The 13,663-nt window shown below is 49.7% G+C and overlaps 1 protein-coding gene across 3 annotated transcripts; it reads right to left on the reverse strand.

The window, feature by feature from the left end:
* Nucleotides 1-318: 318 nt before the first annotated feature.
* Nucleotides 319-13,410, reverse strand: LOC147727970 (uncharacterized). 3 transcript variants are annotated; one of them, XR_015309527.1, is made up of 5 exons: nucleotides 13,316-13,410; nucleotides 9,211-9,345; nucleotides 7,214-7,323; nucleotides 6,138-6,207; nucleotides 319-470 (listed from the first exon to the last, which is right to left on the reverse strand). XR_015309527.1 is itself a non-coding variant. In XM_086963210.1 (4 exons), the coding sequence occupies exons 1-4, from the start codon at nucleotides 13,340-13,342 to the stop codon at nucleotides 358-360; spliced, it is 303 nt and encodes a 100-aa protein (XP_086819336.1). In that variant the 5' UTR covers nucleotides 13,343-13,401; the 3' UTR covers nucleotides 319-357. The 3 variants fall into 3 exon arrangements, 1 of the variants encoding a protein (XP_086819336.1); XR_015309528.1 differs by having other exon boundaries at nucleotides 13,333-13,409; XM_086963210.1 differs by lacking the exon at nucleotides 9,211-9,345 and having other exon boundaries at nucleotides 13,333-13,401.
* Between the last annotated feature and the right edge of the window lie 253 nt (nucleotides 13,411-13,663).

Raw genomic sequence — 13,663 nt, forward strand, 5'->3', positions numbered from 1 at the left:
ACAGGTAATATTAAAGATGGCTATAATCTACGACACAAAAGCTGGTTCACAAAAAATAAGGCCCTAAACACCCAGCATAAGTCAGAACAAGGCTCAAGGAGAGCAGGGTGCGGCCATTGTCAGTCAAGCCCGCTCCTATTGCAGACAGGGAGCTGGGTGGGGTCAAGTGTGGATAAATTGATTGGTCCGTGACAAGAACGTGGTTCGCATTCAGTTACAGATCTGCCTAGCATTTCCCGCACTCCCTTTGTGTTGTCTACTTACCTGCTCGGGTCATGTTGTCCCGCATTCGGGAATACGTGGTACCTCGATTGGACGTCTCTGACATGTTACGGCTCCTTTACGCGGGTCTGCCTGTTACAGGTCGTTGATCTCTTCTTCCGGGTTCCTGTCCACATCCATGTTCCCTTGCCAGAGGTACCGGCTTGTGTAACTCTGTTTCTTCGCGCCAGTTTCTTCTGCCTCTCGTCCTGTAAAGAATACAATGAGAGAAGAAAGATATATTTAACCAAAGAATCGAAATTTGCCTAGCTTACGTAACGGTAAGTTTCAATTCTATTAAGGACACGGAGGCGAGGATTATGCTATATCTTCCTTCGCTTTATTAACATAAAGTCTCCACAGCAGCTTAGGAAAAGATATAATAAGAACAAAAATGCTTTAAACATAAAGCATTGACGTAATGTTCGACAAATCAAACAACAACTCCCAAGAGTCTCTTTGCATAACAATAGTCCATAGTCCTTTCACACTGTCCATCATCACTATATAACCGGACTTCTCATCATCTTCCTCCTCTTTCTTCGCGCAGATCACGCTTGAGCCTCATTGGTCCTGTTTAGCACCGTCGTTGCCTGTCAAAAAAGGAACAGCATCAGCGAGGTGGCCCAGGAATGCGACAACAAGGCGAGGAGTAGTCAGTGATTAACACATTATTGACCATGTAAAGGAAAAACGCTTTACTTACTGCCATACGGGTGGGTAGAGACACCACTGTGACCTGGGTGGGATAATCCTCGCCTCCGTGTCCTTAATAGAATTGAAACTTACCGTTACGTAAGCTAGGCAAATTTCGATTCTATGTCAGGACCGGAGGCTTCAGATTATGCTAGTTTAAAGCTTACTTACCACCAACTGAGCCAAATCCACCACCGGCTTAAAATAAAACCTCTTGAAGGTGGAATCCGAGGACCAATCCGCCGCTCGCATTAGGTCCTCCAGACGAGCACCCACTGAGAATGCCTTAGAGGCCATGGCCCCCCTGGCGGAGTGCGCTCCAAAGAGAGAAGTATTGATGCCCGCTTCTTGCATGACCCATCGCACCCACCGAGCAATAGTGGGGGAGGAGACAGCTTTGTGTGGCTTCCGCAGGGCAATCAACAACTGACGCTCGCCCGGAGGGCGCAGATCCAAGGTCAGGTCCTCATATGCTTTGAGGCATTGCACGACACACAACTTAGGAGTGTCAGTAAAGGCTGGATAAGAAATGGAACGCAACGACGTCTTAGTACGTCGGCCCACGGTAAAAGTAACCCCATCCGGGGAAAAAATGCGTGCAGAGACATCCAGCGCGCGCACGTCCGAGACGCGTCTACAAGAAACCAAACATAACAACATGGCTAACTTCGCCGACAGCTCTTTAAGAGACAGATAGGAATTGGCCGGCCTCGACAGGAACAAATTCAGAACCAAATTGACGTCCCAAAGGACGGAGTACCTGGGTTCTGGCGGCAGCGCGAGGTGAACAGCTCGCAGAAGCCGGCACACAAAAGGATGTTCCCCTACCGGATGGCCATCGATGTTATCATGGCCAGCAGAAATCGCCGATCGAATAGCATTGATCGTCCTATACGCTAGACCCTTGTCGGCCAAATGCGCTAGGAAATTCAGCACGGGAACGAGGCCTGCGACCATGGGATCCAGATCCCTTCGTAAACACCAACGCATCCACTTAAGCCAAGCGGATCTGTAACGCTTCGTCGTACTATCGGCCCATGCTTTGGAGAGCAAGTGATCAGCCGACCCCGAAAGGCCCGGGAGCGCCCAGCGTCTCCTGAGAGCCTCCACGCCACGAGGCGGAGAGAGTTCTGCATGACGAGAGGGTGAGGTTCCTGATCCGGGTTCGTCAGGAGCAGAGGAAACAGGGGGAGTAGGATTGGAAAATCCCAAGAAAGTTCCAGAAGAACCGGAAACCATACTTGAGACCTCCACAGCGGTGTAACCAACACCAGTTCCGCACCCTGGCGGCGTATTTGAGCCGCCGCTCGCATGATCATGGAGAACGGGGGAAACGCAAATGGCTGTTCCCGACTCCAATCCTGCAAGAACGCGTCCGTGGCCTCCGCTAGAGGGTCCGGCCTCCAGCTGTAAAACCGCGGCAGCTGGTGGTCGAGACGGGACGCAAAGAGGTCCACCGAGAAGGGGCCCCAGAGGGAGTGTAGCCACCGGAAGACTTCCGGATCCAGTTTCCACTGGCTGGCGTCCCTGAGATGTCGGGAGTGCCAATCCGCCACCTGATTGCACTGGCCTGGCAGATACTCCGCCGTCACCGCAATGTGACGAGACAGGCAATAATCCCAGAAGTCCTTCGCCAAGTCCGCCAAGGCACGGGAACGAGGACCTCCTAGATGGTTCACATATCGAACCGCCGAAATATTGTCCATCCGTAGCAGGACACAAGCCATGACCGAATCTTTGGTCCAACAGCGAACTGCGAAGGAGCCCGCAAGGAGCTCCAAACAGTTGATATGCAATTGTTGTTCTTCTGACGACCAGGCGCCGCCGGTGGAAAAATCCCCGCACCGGGCGCCCCAGCCCGACCTGCTGGCGTCGGACTCTATGATCAGGTCCGGAGCCGAACCGAAGATCGCTCGACCATTCCATGCCTCCATGTGAGACAGCCACCATGACATCTCCTCCTTCACCTCGTCCGTGAGGGGAACCCACTGATCGTAACTCATCCCTCGGCGCAGATGTTGCGCCTTCAAGCGCTGAAGAGCCCTGTAGTGCAGCGGGCCCGGGAAAATCGCCTGGATGGAGGACGAGAGAAGGCCCATCACCTTGGCGACATGACGCAGTGACGTACGATCCTTTGCGATCATCTGCCGAAGCAGGTGTCGTATCTTCGCGACCTTCCGACCCGGCAGGCTCAAGACCGCCTGCACCGAGTCCACCACGAAACCTAAAAAGGTGATCTGCTGAGTGGGAACCAAAACCGACTTGGAGCCGTTGATGACGAACCCTAGTCTCTGAAGCAGGCCGACAGCTTGACGCAGCTGGCCCGCCAGCACCTCCGGGCACTGCCCCATGAGGAGGACGTCGTCCAAGTATACTAGCATCCGGACCCCCTGACTTCTGAGAAACTCCACCACCGGGTGGAGGACCTTCGTAAAGCACCACAGGGCCGAAGAAAGACCGAACGGCAGGGCGGTGAATTCGAACACCTTGTCGTCCCACAGGAATTGTAGGAAGCGACGATGAGGGGGGTGGATGGGAACGACCAAGTAGGCGTCCTTGAGATCCAGTCTCACCATCCAATCCCGAGGGAGGAGCACGTCTCGAAGGAGGTGGATCCCCTCCATCTTGAAGTGACGGTAGACCAACCACCCATTGAACTCTTTGAGATTGATCACAGGCCTCTTGCCCCCATCCGTCTTGTCTACTAAGAAGACGTTGCTGAGGAACCCCTGTGGGTGGCGCGTTGCTAGACGGATGGCTCCCTTGCGCAGCAAGTCCGAGACCTCTCCGTCTATCAATCGCGCGTCGGATTCTGAAAAAACCATCGGGCGCGGGGGCCTCGCCTGAGTTGGCTGGTCGTAAAACTCGATATGGAAACCTCTTACAGTTTGCAAAACCCAAGCATCGGCAGTGAGCAATTCCCACTCCCCGTAAAAGCTTGCCAGCCGCCCCCCATTTGGAACCTGATCCAAGCAAAGTACACTTACCGGGGGCATTTCCCTGTCCGGAGTTCTTCTTGAACCCTCTGCCACCGAAACGTTGTCCCCTGGTGGGGTAGAAGTTGGTGTAGTTGGCCGAGGTCTGGTATTGACCTCTTCCGGAGCCTTGTCCCTTGTTGTTGGTCTGCTGACCACGGCCGATCGCGCGGCCCCTACCGCGACCGGCCCCTCCAGAGAAACGCTGGTGGAACACCCTCTTGATGCTAGACTGGGCCTTGTCCAGCGACGTGAACGTATTCACAAACTTGCCCAGCTCGCGGATGAAGGGCTCGCCGAAGAGGCCACCCTGGGCCACAGCACCCGCCTCCGACGAGGCCAGGTCCCCCAGCTTCGGATCCAGCTTGATCAGGAGCGAACGCCGCCTCTCAGTGGACAGGGCACAGTTGGCGTTGCCCAGGAACACGATCACCCTCTGGGCCCAATTCGAGAGCACCTCCGGTGATATGGCGGTGCCATTCGCTCGAGCCTCCTCCGCCATGTCGAGGATCTTCGTGGCGGGCCCGACCGCATCCAACAATTTGTCCTGGCAGGCCCGCCAGGACCGGTCAATCCCTTTCCTGGGGTCCTTCATAAACTTTGCCAAGAAGGTGGCCATCTTGGGGTCCAATTCCGGCGTCATGGCCACTTTCCCTTCCAAAGTTGGCCGAGGGCACTCCCCACGTAGGCAACCCCTCGCCTCCTTTTCTAGGGGCTTGCGCAGTCTGCCCGCAACAAACTTCGCCACCGTCTCCCCCGGAGCCCAGGCCGCGGATCGGGGGTGGACGATCTCGTCCGCGTCCAGCATGCCCGACTCATCCCGGGGCATCTCCTTGGCCGAAGGCGCCGGGAGCCAAGAGCGGGTCGACTCCCCGTCGTCATCCGTGTCCGGAGAGTCGTAGATCGGGGAGGCGGGCGCCGTAGTCACGTCGCCCGAAGTACTAGGGTCCACCAAGGGTGCAGGGGGCACCGCCGTCGCTTTAGTCAGTAAGGCGTCACGAAGACGCTCGAAAGCGCCCCTGTCCACGCCTTGAGCCTCCAATGAGGGCCCCTCCTTACAAGGCCTCTTCGGGGCGGGCGGCAACCCGCCGGACGTCCCCGGGAGTTCGGGGGACGGAGGTACATGCGCCGCTGCCAGCTTCGCGCACTCTTCCACGATGCGGGCGGAAAGGCAGTCTTCCATGGGCCCTACCACCTCCGTCACGCAGCGATAGATGGAATTGTCCACCGCCTGATAAAACTCGTCATCCTGCAGATAGGGGCAGGGTTCTTCTTCGTATTCCCCTTCCATCTCGGAACCAAGGGCAAATGCGGGGCACCCAAGAGGGCGGCAACCGAGAAAGTTCTCGAATGTGGGCAGGCCAAGAGGCTGCGATCACGTTTTGGGCCAACTGACGTGGCAGGTGGGCTGCACCAACCCCCAAGCGCGCAGACCCTCCTCGCCGGGACCGGGTCCACGTACCCCACGTACCCCTAGGCCACACTCGGGTAAAGGTGCACAAGGGCCACCCGAAGGTGATTCACGCGGTCAGAGCCGCCATACAGACCCCAGCGGGCGTCAAAGTGGGTAAATTACAGACCCGGGTCACCAGGTGTCAGAGGGGTACGCGAGGGCTGGCCCCTGCGCAAGCAGACTCCACGGCGTGGCTCCTGGCACTGCGGAGGCGCGCCGAAGGGTCGGCGAGACGACAGGCCGCCCCCTTGCGGTCTATGTACACACCGCACACAAGTGGGAATAAAGTCGCGTAGGAACGAAGAACGTTCCCGCAACTGGGGACTCTGTAAGGGAATAAACCATGCAATGAGTCCCCCAAATGATTGTACACAAGACAATCAATCACAATGAAAAAGGGAAAAATATAGGAAAGCACTTATCTGGCTGCGGGAGCAGCGAAGAAAGAGGAGGAAGATGATGAGAAGTCCGGTTATATAGTGATGATGGACAGTGTGAAAGGACTATGGACTATTGTTATGCAAAGAGACTCTTGGGAGTTGTTGTTTGATTTGTCGAACATTACGTCAATGCTTTATGTTTAAAGCATTTTTGTTCTTATTATAACTTTTCCTAAGCTGCTGTGGAGACTTTATGTTAATAAAGCGAAGGAAGATATAGCATAATCTGAAGCCTCCGGTCCTGACATAGAATCCTCGTCTATCAGGTATATGGTAGGATGATGTTATATATGGTTAGAATATCATAGTTACTTATCTGATTTATCTGATAAACGCACAGCGGAAAAACGGTTATTCTTTTGTGTTCCGTATTTAACATGGGCTGGAAATAAAGAAAATAGATGCAAGTTAGTTTCCTGATTTCTTAAGGAGACGCTATATTCTTACCTGACCCAGCACCTTTTTGTGTAGATTTTTCATATTACATCCTATCTAGGAAAATATGATTTTTGCCTAGTATTAACTAGGATGTATATTTTGGGGGTCTAATTGATGGCTACAGTGGCATTTGTTAAGGTTAGTTTTTTTGCAATTATACATATAACTTCTTTTACCATAAGGTGAATAACTAAGCTTACAAAAAAAGGGCCACTGCCTATTCTGCAGAACCAGGCAAACAAAGATGTGGGCTCTCAGCCATGCTGCATAACCAGGCTAAGAAAAAGCTAGTTGAGTTACAGAAGGACAGCATCACAATACAAAGGTTTACTTTTTGCTTTTATACACCCTTTTTCTAATATAAAAATAATTATTTGGGCCACTGCCCGGATTGGCCTCTCCTCTCGTGCAACTTAAAAAGGTTATTTTTTTTCCTTTCGCTTTATAAACGTAATTAACTGTGCACTGCCACAGCAAATGTCAGTTTTAACTATGCAACAGCTGAAATGCTTGTTTTAATGGTTGCACTGATTTACCTAATGTGTGCTTGAGAAAGGCATGGTCTCTGGACAATGACTCTCCCAGAAGCCAGGGTGGGCGTGTCATGCTGTGTGGCATCTCAATCCTACCCATCCGTTGCAGCTTGCCGACTGCTGTGGAGGAAAGAAAGGGCTTGGAAAGAAGGAGGCTGTTTCTGAGCTACTGCTGCATTACTTTACTACACATGGATTGGCAAATGCCGTCCAAACAAGAAGGATGGCATCGTGAAGAGGGCGGAAAGCAACAAAATTTAACCTAAGCAATGATGGAGAAAAGACGACTGCTCTAGGGGCTGTGTGCGCTTGTATGGTGGGGGAGGGCTTTGTAATGCGAAGCAGAAGGGGAATCAAAACTGGCAGAAGCAGCGACTGGAGAAAAGCATGAATAAAGATACATACAACATTTCTTACACAAAGGCTATAAGGAAGGCAAGCCTTAGTACACTGGTGCTCCTGAGTTTTCAAAGGAAGTGAGGCATCAGCTGTGGGAACAAGACAGGAGGCGGCAAAGAAGTCCAACGCTGAAATAAACCAATTGTAGGCAGGAATAAAGTGGTTGTATCGATTACAGAAGGTCTTGCTTGCAGCAACACTTGCGCGCTGCCAAAGCTCAACCTAAAAATGCATATTTATTAACCATATGAAATAAAAACAAACACTTTAGAAAAATACATACAAATGATTTACATTACGTAGAAATATATTGCAGGATTTCCCAAAACCATTGAAGATAACCAGTGTGTCAATTTTGCGGGGGTTTGTCACATATTGAGGGTCAGTATGGTGGCTGCCCCTCCAAGGCCTCTTTTTCTTGCCTCAATGTGCTCTGTGGTGCCCACCGTACAGGTGTCAGGGAAGTGTTTTCCATTTCTCCATCTAGCCCTTTATATCTGAACAATTTATCTTTTACAGCCATTTGGTGGGACGCAGGGGATCAGGGTAGAGTGGAATGGAGTAGGTAGATTTAGAGTAGCGTGGAGTGGACTGGGGTAGCATAGAGTAGGGTAGATTGGTTTAGAGTGGAGTGGGATTCAGTGGATTAAATTGTAGTCTGGTAGCGTGATTTAGAATGGATTGGGGTAGACAGTAGTGGTGTAGAGTGGGCTAAATGGAGGAAAAGGTGGAACGGGGTACATTGGGGTATATTAGAGTTGAGTGAAGTGAGATATACTGGGGTAGATTGGGGAAGAGTGGGGTGGATTTGAGTGAGATAGATTTGGGTGAGGTGGGGCAGACTGAAGTAAAGTGGGTAGATTGGGTGGATTACAGTAGGGTAGATTGTAATGGAGTAGAGCAGGGTAGGTTGGAGTGGAGAAGGGTAGATTGGAGTGGAGCGGGTACTTGAAGTGGAGTAGATTGAGGTAACCGATTGGAGCAGATTGGTTTAGAGTAGGAAAGGGTAGATTGGGGTAGCATGGAGTGGGGTTGATTGGTCAAGAGTGGGGTTGATTGTAGTGGGGTATATTGAGGTAGAGTGAGTTAGACTGGAGTGGGGTAGGCTGTAGTGGTGTTGAGTGGGCTAACTTGGGTGAACAGTGGGGTACATTTAGGGGGCTAGATTTGAGTAGAGTGGTATACAGTGGAGAGAGGTAGATCTGGGAGGATTGGGGTAGATCGGAGTGGATAGAGTGGAGTGTGGTATATTGGCGGTAGAATGGAATGGGGTACATTAGGGAAGAGTGGGGTACTTGGGGTGAGGTGGATTAGAGTAGGGTAGATTGGAGTGGAAAGGGGTAGAGTGGAGCAGGATATACTGGGGTAGAGGAGATGAAGTGGGATGGGGTAGGGTAGGGTGGAGTAAAGAGGAGTAGAGTAGATTAGGCTAGATTGAAAGGGGTAGATTGGAGTGGGATATATTGAAGTAGAGTGGGGCAGATTGAGGTAGGAGTGGTTTGGGGTATATTTGGGAAGGGTTGGGTGGGCTAGAGTGAAGTGAGGTAGGCTGGGTGGATTGGAGTAGGATAGAGTAGAGTGTGGGGGATTGGAGTAGAGTGGAGGTAGATTAGGGTGGAGTGGGGTACATTGAAGTGGAGTAGGTTGGGTAGATTAGAGCATGGTAGATTGTAGTGGAGTAGATGTGGGTGAACTGGGGTAGATAGGAATGTGGTAAATCAGGGTAGAGTTGAGTGGGCTATATTGGAGTAGACTGGAATCGGGGAGATTGGGGTGTAGTAAGGCAGATAGAGTGGGGTAGATTGCGTGGATTTGAGATGGGTAGATTGGAATGGGGTAGATTGGGTGGATTTGAGATGGGTAGATTGGACTGGAGTGGGGTAGGTTGGAGTAGGATGAGGTAGATTGTGGTAGAGTAGGTAGACTGGGAAGGATTGGAGTGGGGTAGTTTGAAGTGGGGTAGACAGGAGTGTAGTGGGGTGGGGTGGATTAGATTAGATTGAAGTCAGACTCACATCCACAGTGCTGCCTGGGTTCAGCTTGATCAGCATATTCTTTCTGGGATCAGCTTGAAGCATCACTTAACGTCCGAGAGACCATGGAACGGACAAACAAGTGCCAGATTGGGAGAACTGACAAGCACACCCAGGCTACATAAAATAAAAAAAAACACATCCATTGAATTTGGGGGGGGGGGAGGTTCGTGAGGTGAAGAGACTGGGTGCGTACTCATTGCACTTATGCTTATATATTTCTATTTATCCAACATACAAAACAAACAAACAAAAAATCCTAAATCCTTCCATCCCCTCACTATCATTTTCAATCCAAATAACAGACTAACATGTCCACCACTCAAATTAATTTCATATTTCACTATACTAATTCACCACTAATCCTTTATGGGTTCCGGAATAGCCTTATCCAACTTGCAAATCAGGGTTTGCAATCTTGCATGCTTAATTCGGACTTTCACCCGCTCATTATAGATACGATTTGGAACCTTTATATTTAAAAATCCTTGTGTACTGATGAGTAAAGGGCTTAGAGTGGGGAAAAAAGCTGCCAAGACTTAGAGTACCAGAAGGAAGCATGGTAACGGTCCGTATCGCTGCAAATATATTTTAGGCAGTTTTTCAAAGTGTGAACTCAACCCGAAGGTATTGTGAATGGTAAGACTACCTCTCAAATTGCACAAGGTCATATTAATCTTTTTTCAGACTTTTAAAGATTAAGTGATTTGCCCAGAATCACAAGCCATTTACAGACGCCAGGACTCGAACCTGGTTCCCCGATTGCAAAGCAGGCAGCTCTGGCCGCAAAGGCACATTGATCAATCTCCAATCACAATGAAAACCCCTTCCCTGCGGCAGACCAAAATAAAGTTGTGCATATGTTAAAAAAAAAAAACGAAAATAGCATTGTCTATTCATTTTTTTAACTACCAGTGCATTTTACATCAATTACAATTTTACTTCAGGTCAAGTATTTAATAATCGGAGCTCTTTCCGTTGCAGTTAAGTGAGCAAAATGACTCCCATAATCAGGAAGAACATAACTCCATAGCTGCCAAGGTTTCAGATTGCTTATGTGTGACATTTTCGTAATTTCAGTGTAATTATGAGTGACATTCAATGACTTTGAGTGATACAAACTTGCAAGCAAAAATGAAGAAAAGGGAAATTTATGAATATCAGAAATTACACCCATTTGAGCAACGATAAACTCGAAAAGATCTTCAAACTGCTGCAAATCACCAGAAACATAGAAGCCAAGTTTACAGACTGCTCAAGTGCGACATTTTGGTGGTGTCCATGTGCATATGTGCAGGGCCACTGGAATTAGGTGATTGTGCTGGTATTTTCGCATAATTGTAGATTTGCTGCATTTGCCACATAATCTATCATCTGATGCATAATCTGCAGATTTTAAGAACAACTTTGTTTCTACCTCAAATGGTTCAAAAGTTAGTAAAAACACAACACGTTGCTGAGCAGTGGAAGGCCCTTTGCAAAGGTTGACTGGTCAACTTTGTATATTGCTATAGTTTTGTGTTAAGATGGTAGTAATGAGGCACAACAAAATGCCCACACACTGTTAACAAGCTTAAAAATGTCAAAATACGGAAGTAGTACCATCACAAAATGTGCCGCATATGACTTTTCTTGCCTCACAAATAACTCGACCCTGTTGCATTATTTGCCCCTCCCCTACAATAATTCCAGTGGGCCTGCATATGAGCGACACTGAGTTATATTTTCTTGCAAGTAAATGTAACTATTACTAAGATCTGTGAAAGGGCTACTAGTCTTCGGAGTTTCTGATAGCTCCTGTTCTCTTTTCAAACTGCTTTTATTTGCAGTCTTTCACCATTAGCCACAGGTCCCCCCTTTTCTCTGCATCTTTTTGAAAACCTAATTCTGCATATATTGCATCGTCTCTTTCCTCAGCCTTTTAATTTTCAGTGTTGTGCAAGCACTACGTGTATGGCCCCCTTAACCACGCGCCTACCCACCCTCTCTTTCCTCACCTTCAAACACACTTTCCTTTTTTGTGCACTCAGTATTTTGACATCTGCTTATTACTCCTTCACACACTTTTATATAAGATAGAAATCACAATAGGCACTCATGTGAACATCTCTCTGCAGAGAGGCCATGGTGTTGAAGTCTGAACCTTTATTTGACCTACCGACAGGCAGTACGGGAAGCTCTCTAAGCCTTCAGCCTCAGCACTGGGCGCCTCAGGCTAACTGCAATGTGGCACCCTCTGGCAAAGCATTAGTGTTCACTGCAGAGAAACAGGATGTAGCTATGAAGAGACAGGCATGGTGTAACATTATGGACACAAGGGTAGTAGCGTGTATGCCGCCCAGGTACAAGAAAACAAAACTGAAATGTGTCACAGCTTGGCTTAAAACCACGAAGACCGCTGAGAAATACTCCCCACCCACTCGCTTTTCACCTCCTCCTCCACCGCAGGTTCCCCAGCATATTATCAACTTCCCCTGCAGCGACAGTCACAACAGCAGCGCAGGCCCAGACCTCATTCTTAAGTTCTTACCGCAGCCAGCAAACCAGATGTGGTCTGGGCAAATGACACTGGTGCTACTCCCAAGGTGTGCTCACCAGCAGTGCCCTCAGAGTGGGCGTGGAGGGCAGCCGATGCCTGGCTTAGTGGAGCAAGAGATGGCTCCAGCAACACAGCCATAGCACTGCAGCAGCGACGGCGCCTGACACAGTAGCAGCCCTTGCCCCATGCCCCAGCACCTGGCCTGCACCGCCACCAGCCGCAGCCTGCCCCCGGGTGCACCAGTGCTCACCAGTCAGGAACAGCGTCCACTCTGCGGACAAACATGTCTGGTAATTTAGTGCCTTGGATGCCACCCAAATTCAGTATTATGTGGGCGCTTGCAGAAAGAGAGGCTCATGGCCTGCCATGGTTCAAGATGAAAGGGGCGACTATGAAGCGGTTGCCGTGATGATGAAGGGAAACGCACGAAAGTGTGCGAAGAGCTCTGAAGAATTCTTCTGACTTTTTACACTGGTCCCCGAGCAGAGAGAAAATATAAACAAGTGGAAGAGGACAGTCCTGGGGGGGGGATCCATGGGAGTCAACAATTAGGAAAAAGATAATACATCATACTCTGCCCACGTACTGTCTTGTTTTCTGTCCTACACACATTTCTCCATGCATCCCGTCAATAACACATAAATAAAACAAATTATTTGTTGAGGCGATAATAATTATTCTAACTTTGATATTCAAAGTAGCATATGAACACATAGTGATGATGTATGCTCTGTTCTGCTACACAAATCTATTGATAAACTTTTTTTAACATTGGCTAGAGGGAAAACGTACCCACGCGGCAACGTGGGCAGTAGTGACGCTGGAATGCTGATAAGAGTTTTAGACCCACCACAGGCAGCCTTTTCCCTACACAACACAGGGCCAGGGCTGAAGCAGGGGTGCATGGAGCGTAGCTGCGCCTTTGGGGAGAAGCTTCCCCCTCGCATCTCACGGTGCACTGGTCAGAAGAGCATCCACGTAGTCACAAGCACGGGCTACAAATGCAGACCGCTCATCATATCATTGCAACTTTCCCACATAATGCCCAGCTATTAAGTGTTTTGCCCAGAATCACAGGATGGGGATCCGACGCTAGGACTCGAACCCCAGCCCCCAATTTCAAAGTCTGCACTCTGCAGTGAGGCCATGCCAAAGATTAGGTATGGCGATTAAAAATCCCACCTTCAATCTCTACGACACAAGCTTTTTATTTAAAGAGAGTGTAATTGATCGGAGCCTGTAGCGTCGATATTGCGAAGCGAGCTCAGACACACTGCCTCAATAGGAAGTTGCCTATGGCGTCCCAAAACTCCACATATTATGGGATCCTATAACCCCCTCTAAGAAAAGTTCCCATTCAGTGAGAAGCGGAATCCTACCTCCAGCTCACTCCCAAAGCACAGCATAGCGCCGCATCTTAAAGAAAGGCGTGTTCCCGCCTTTCAAATAAAAGCGCGGCAAAGTACTCCAAAGTGGAGGAGAGGTGAGTAATCACACCCACCTCACTTCCACGTCTCACCCAAACCCCCGTCCCCTCGAAAAAAATACCAAAGAAATAAGAGCACTTTTCTTCATTCCCGGTGCAGTCCGATCCGTGTGCACACACTCCGGTGCAGCACCGTGTTTAGTCTCCTCACTCGGCCACAGACTAGAACAACTCGGCTTCCGCTTCCGTTTCAACCAGGGACGGCTGCGGCATGGTAGCTACTGGATCCTACCAAAAGTAGCCCAAAGGTAGCCTGAAGTGCTGCTCCGAGGCAGGAGGGGCTGGGGAAATTGATGCAAGTAAGAAATGAAAGCGGATGGAGACAGGGGTCGACTTTGAAGCTGGGGACTGTGTCTGAGTGGATTGTGACGGTGACACAAGCCCAGAATGATGTCTTCCAGCGTCATACT

Source organism: Lissotriton vulgaris, chromosome 3_1, assembly GCF_964263255.1.
Source record: "Lissotriton vulgaris chromosome 3_1, aLisVul1.2, whole genome shotgun sequence".
NCBI classification, from domain to species: Eukaryota; Metazoa; Chordata; class Amphibia; order Caudata; family Salamandridae; genus Lissotriton; species Lissotriton vulgaris.

What these genes read in the sequence shown, in the direction of transcription:
- LOC147727970 (XM_086963210.1), bottom strand. An exon ending in GCCTTCCTTATAGCCTTTGT is followed by an intron (nt 6,208 to 7,213) that starts GTAAGAAATGTT and finishes CTTTATTTCCAG; the next exon opens with CCCATGTTAAATACGGAACA. An exon ending in TTATCAGATAAATCAGATAA is followed by an intron (nt 471 to 6,137) that starts GTAACTATGATA and finishes TATTCTTTACAG; the next exon opens with GACGAGAGGCAGAAGAAACT.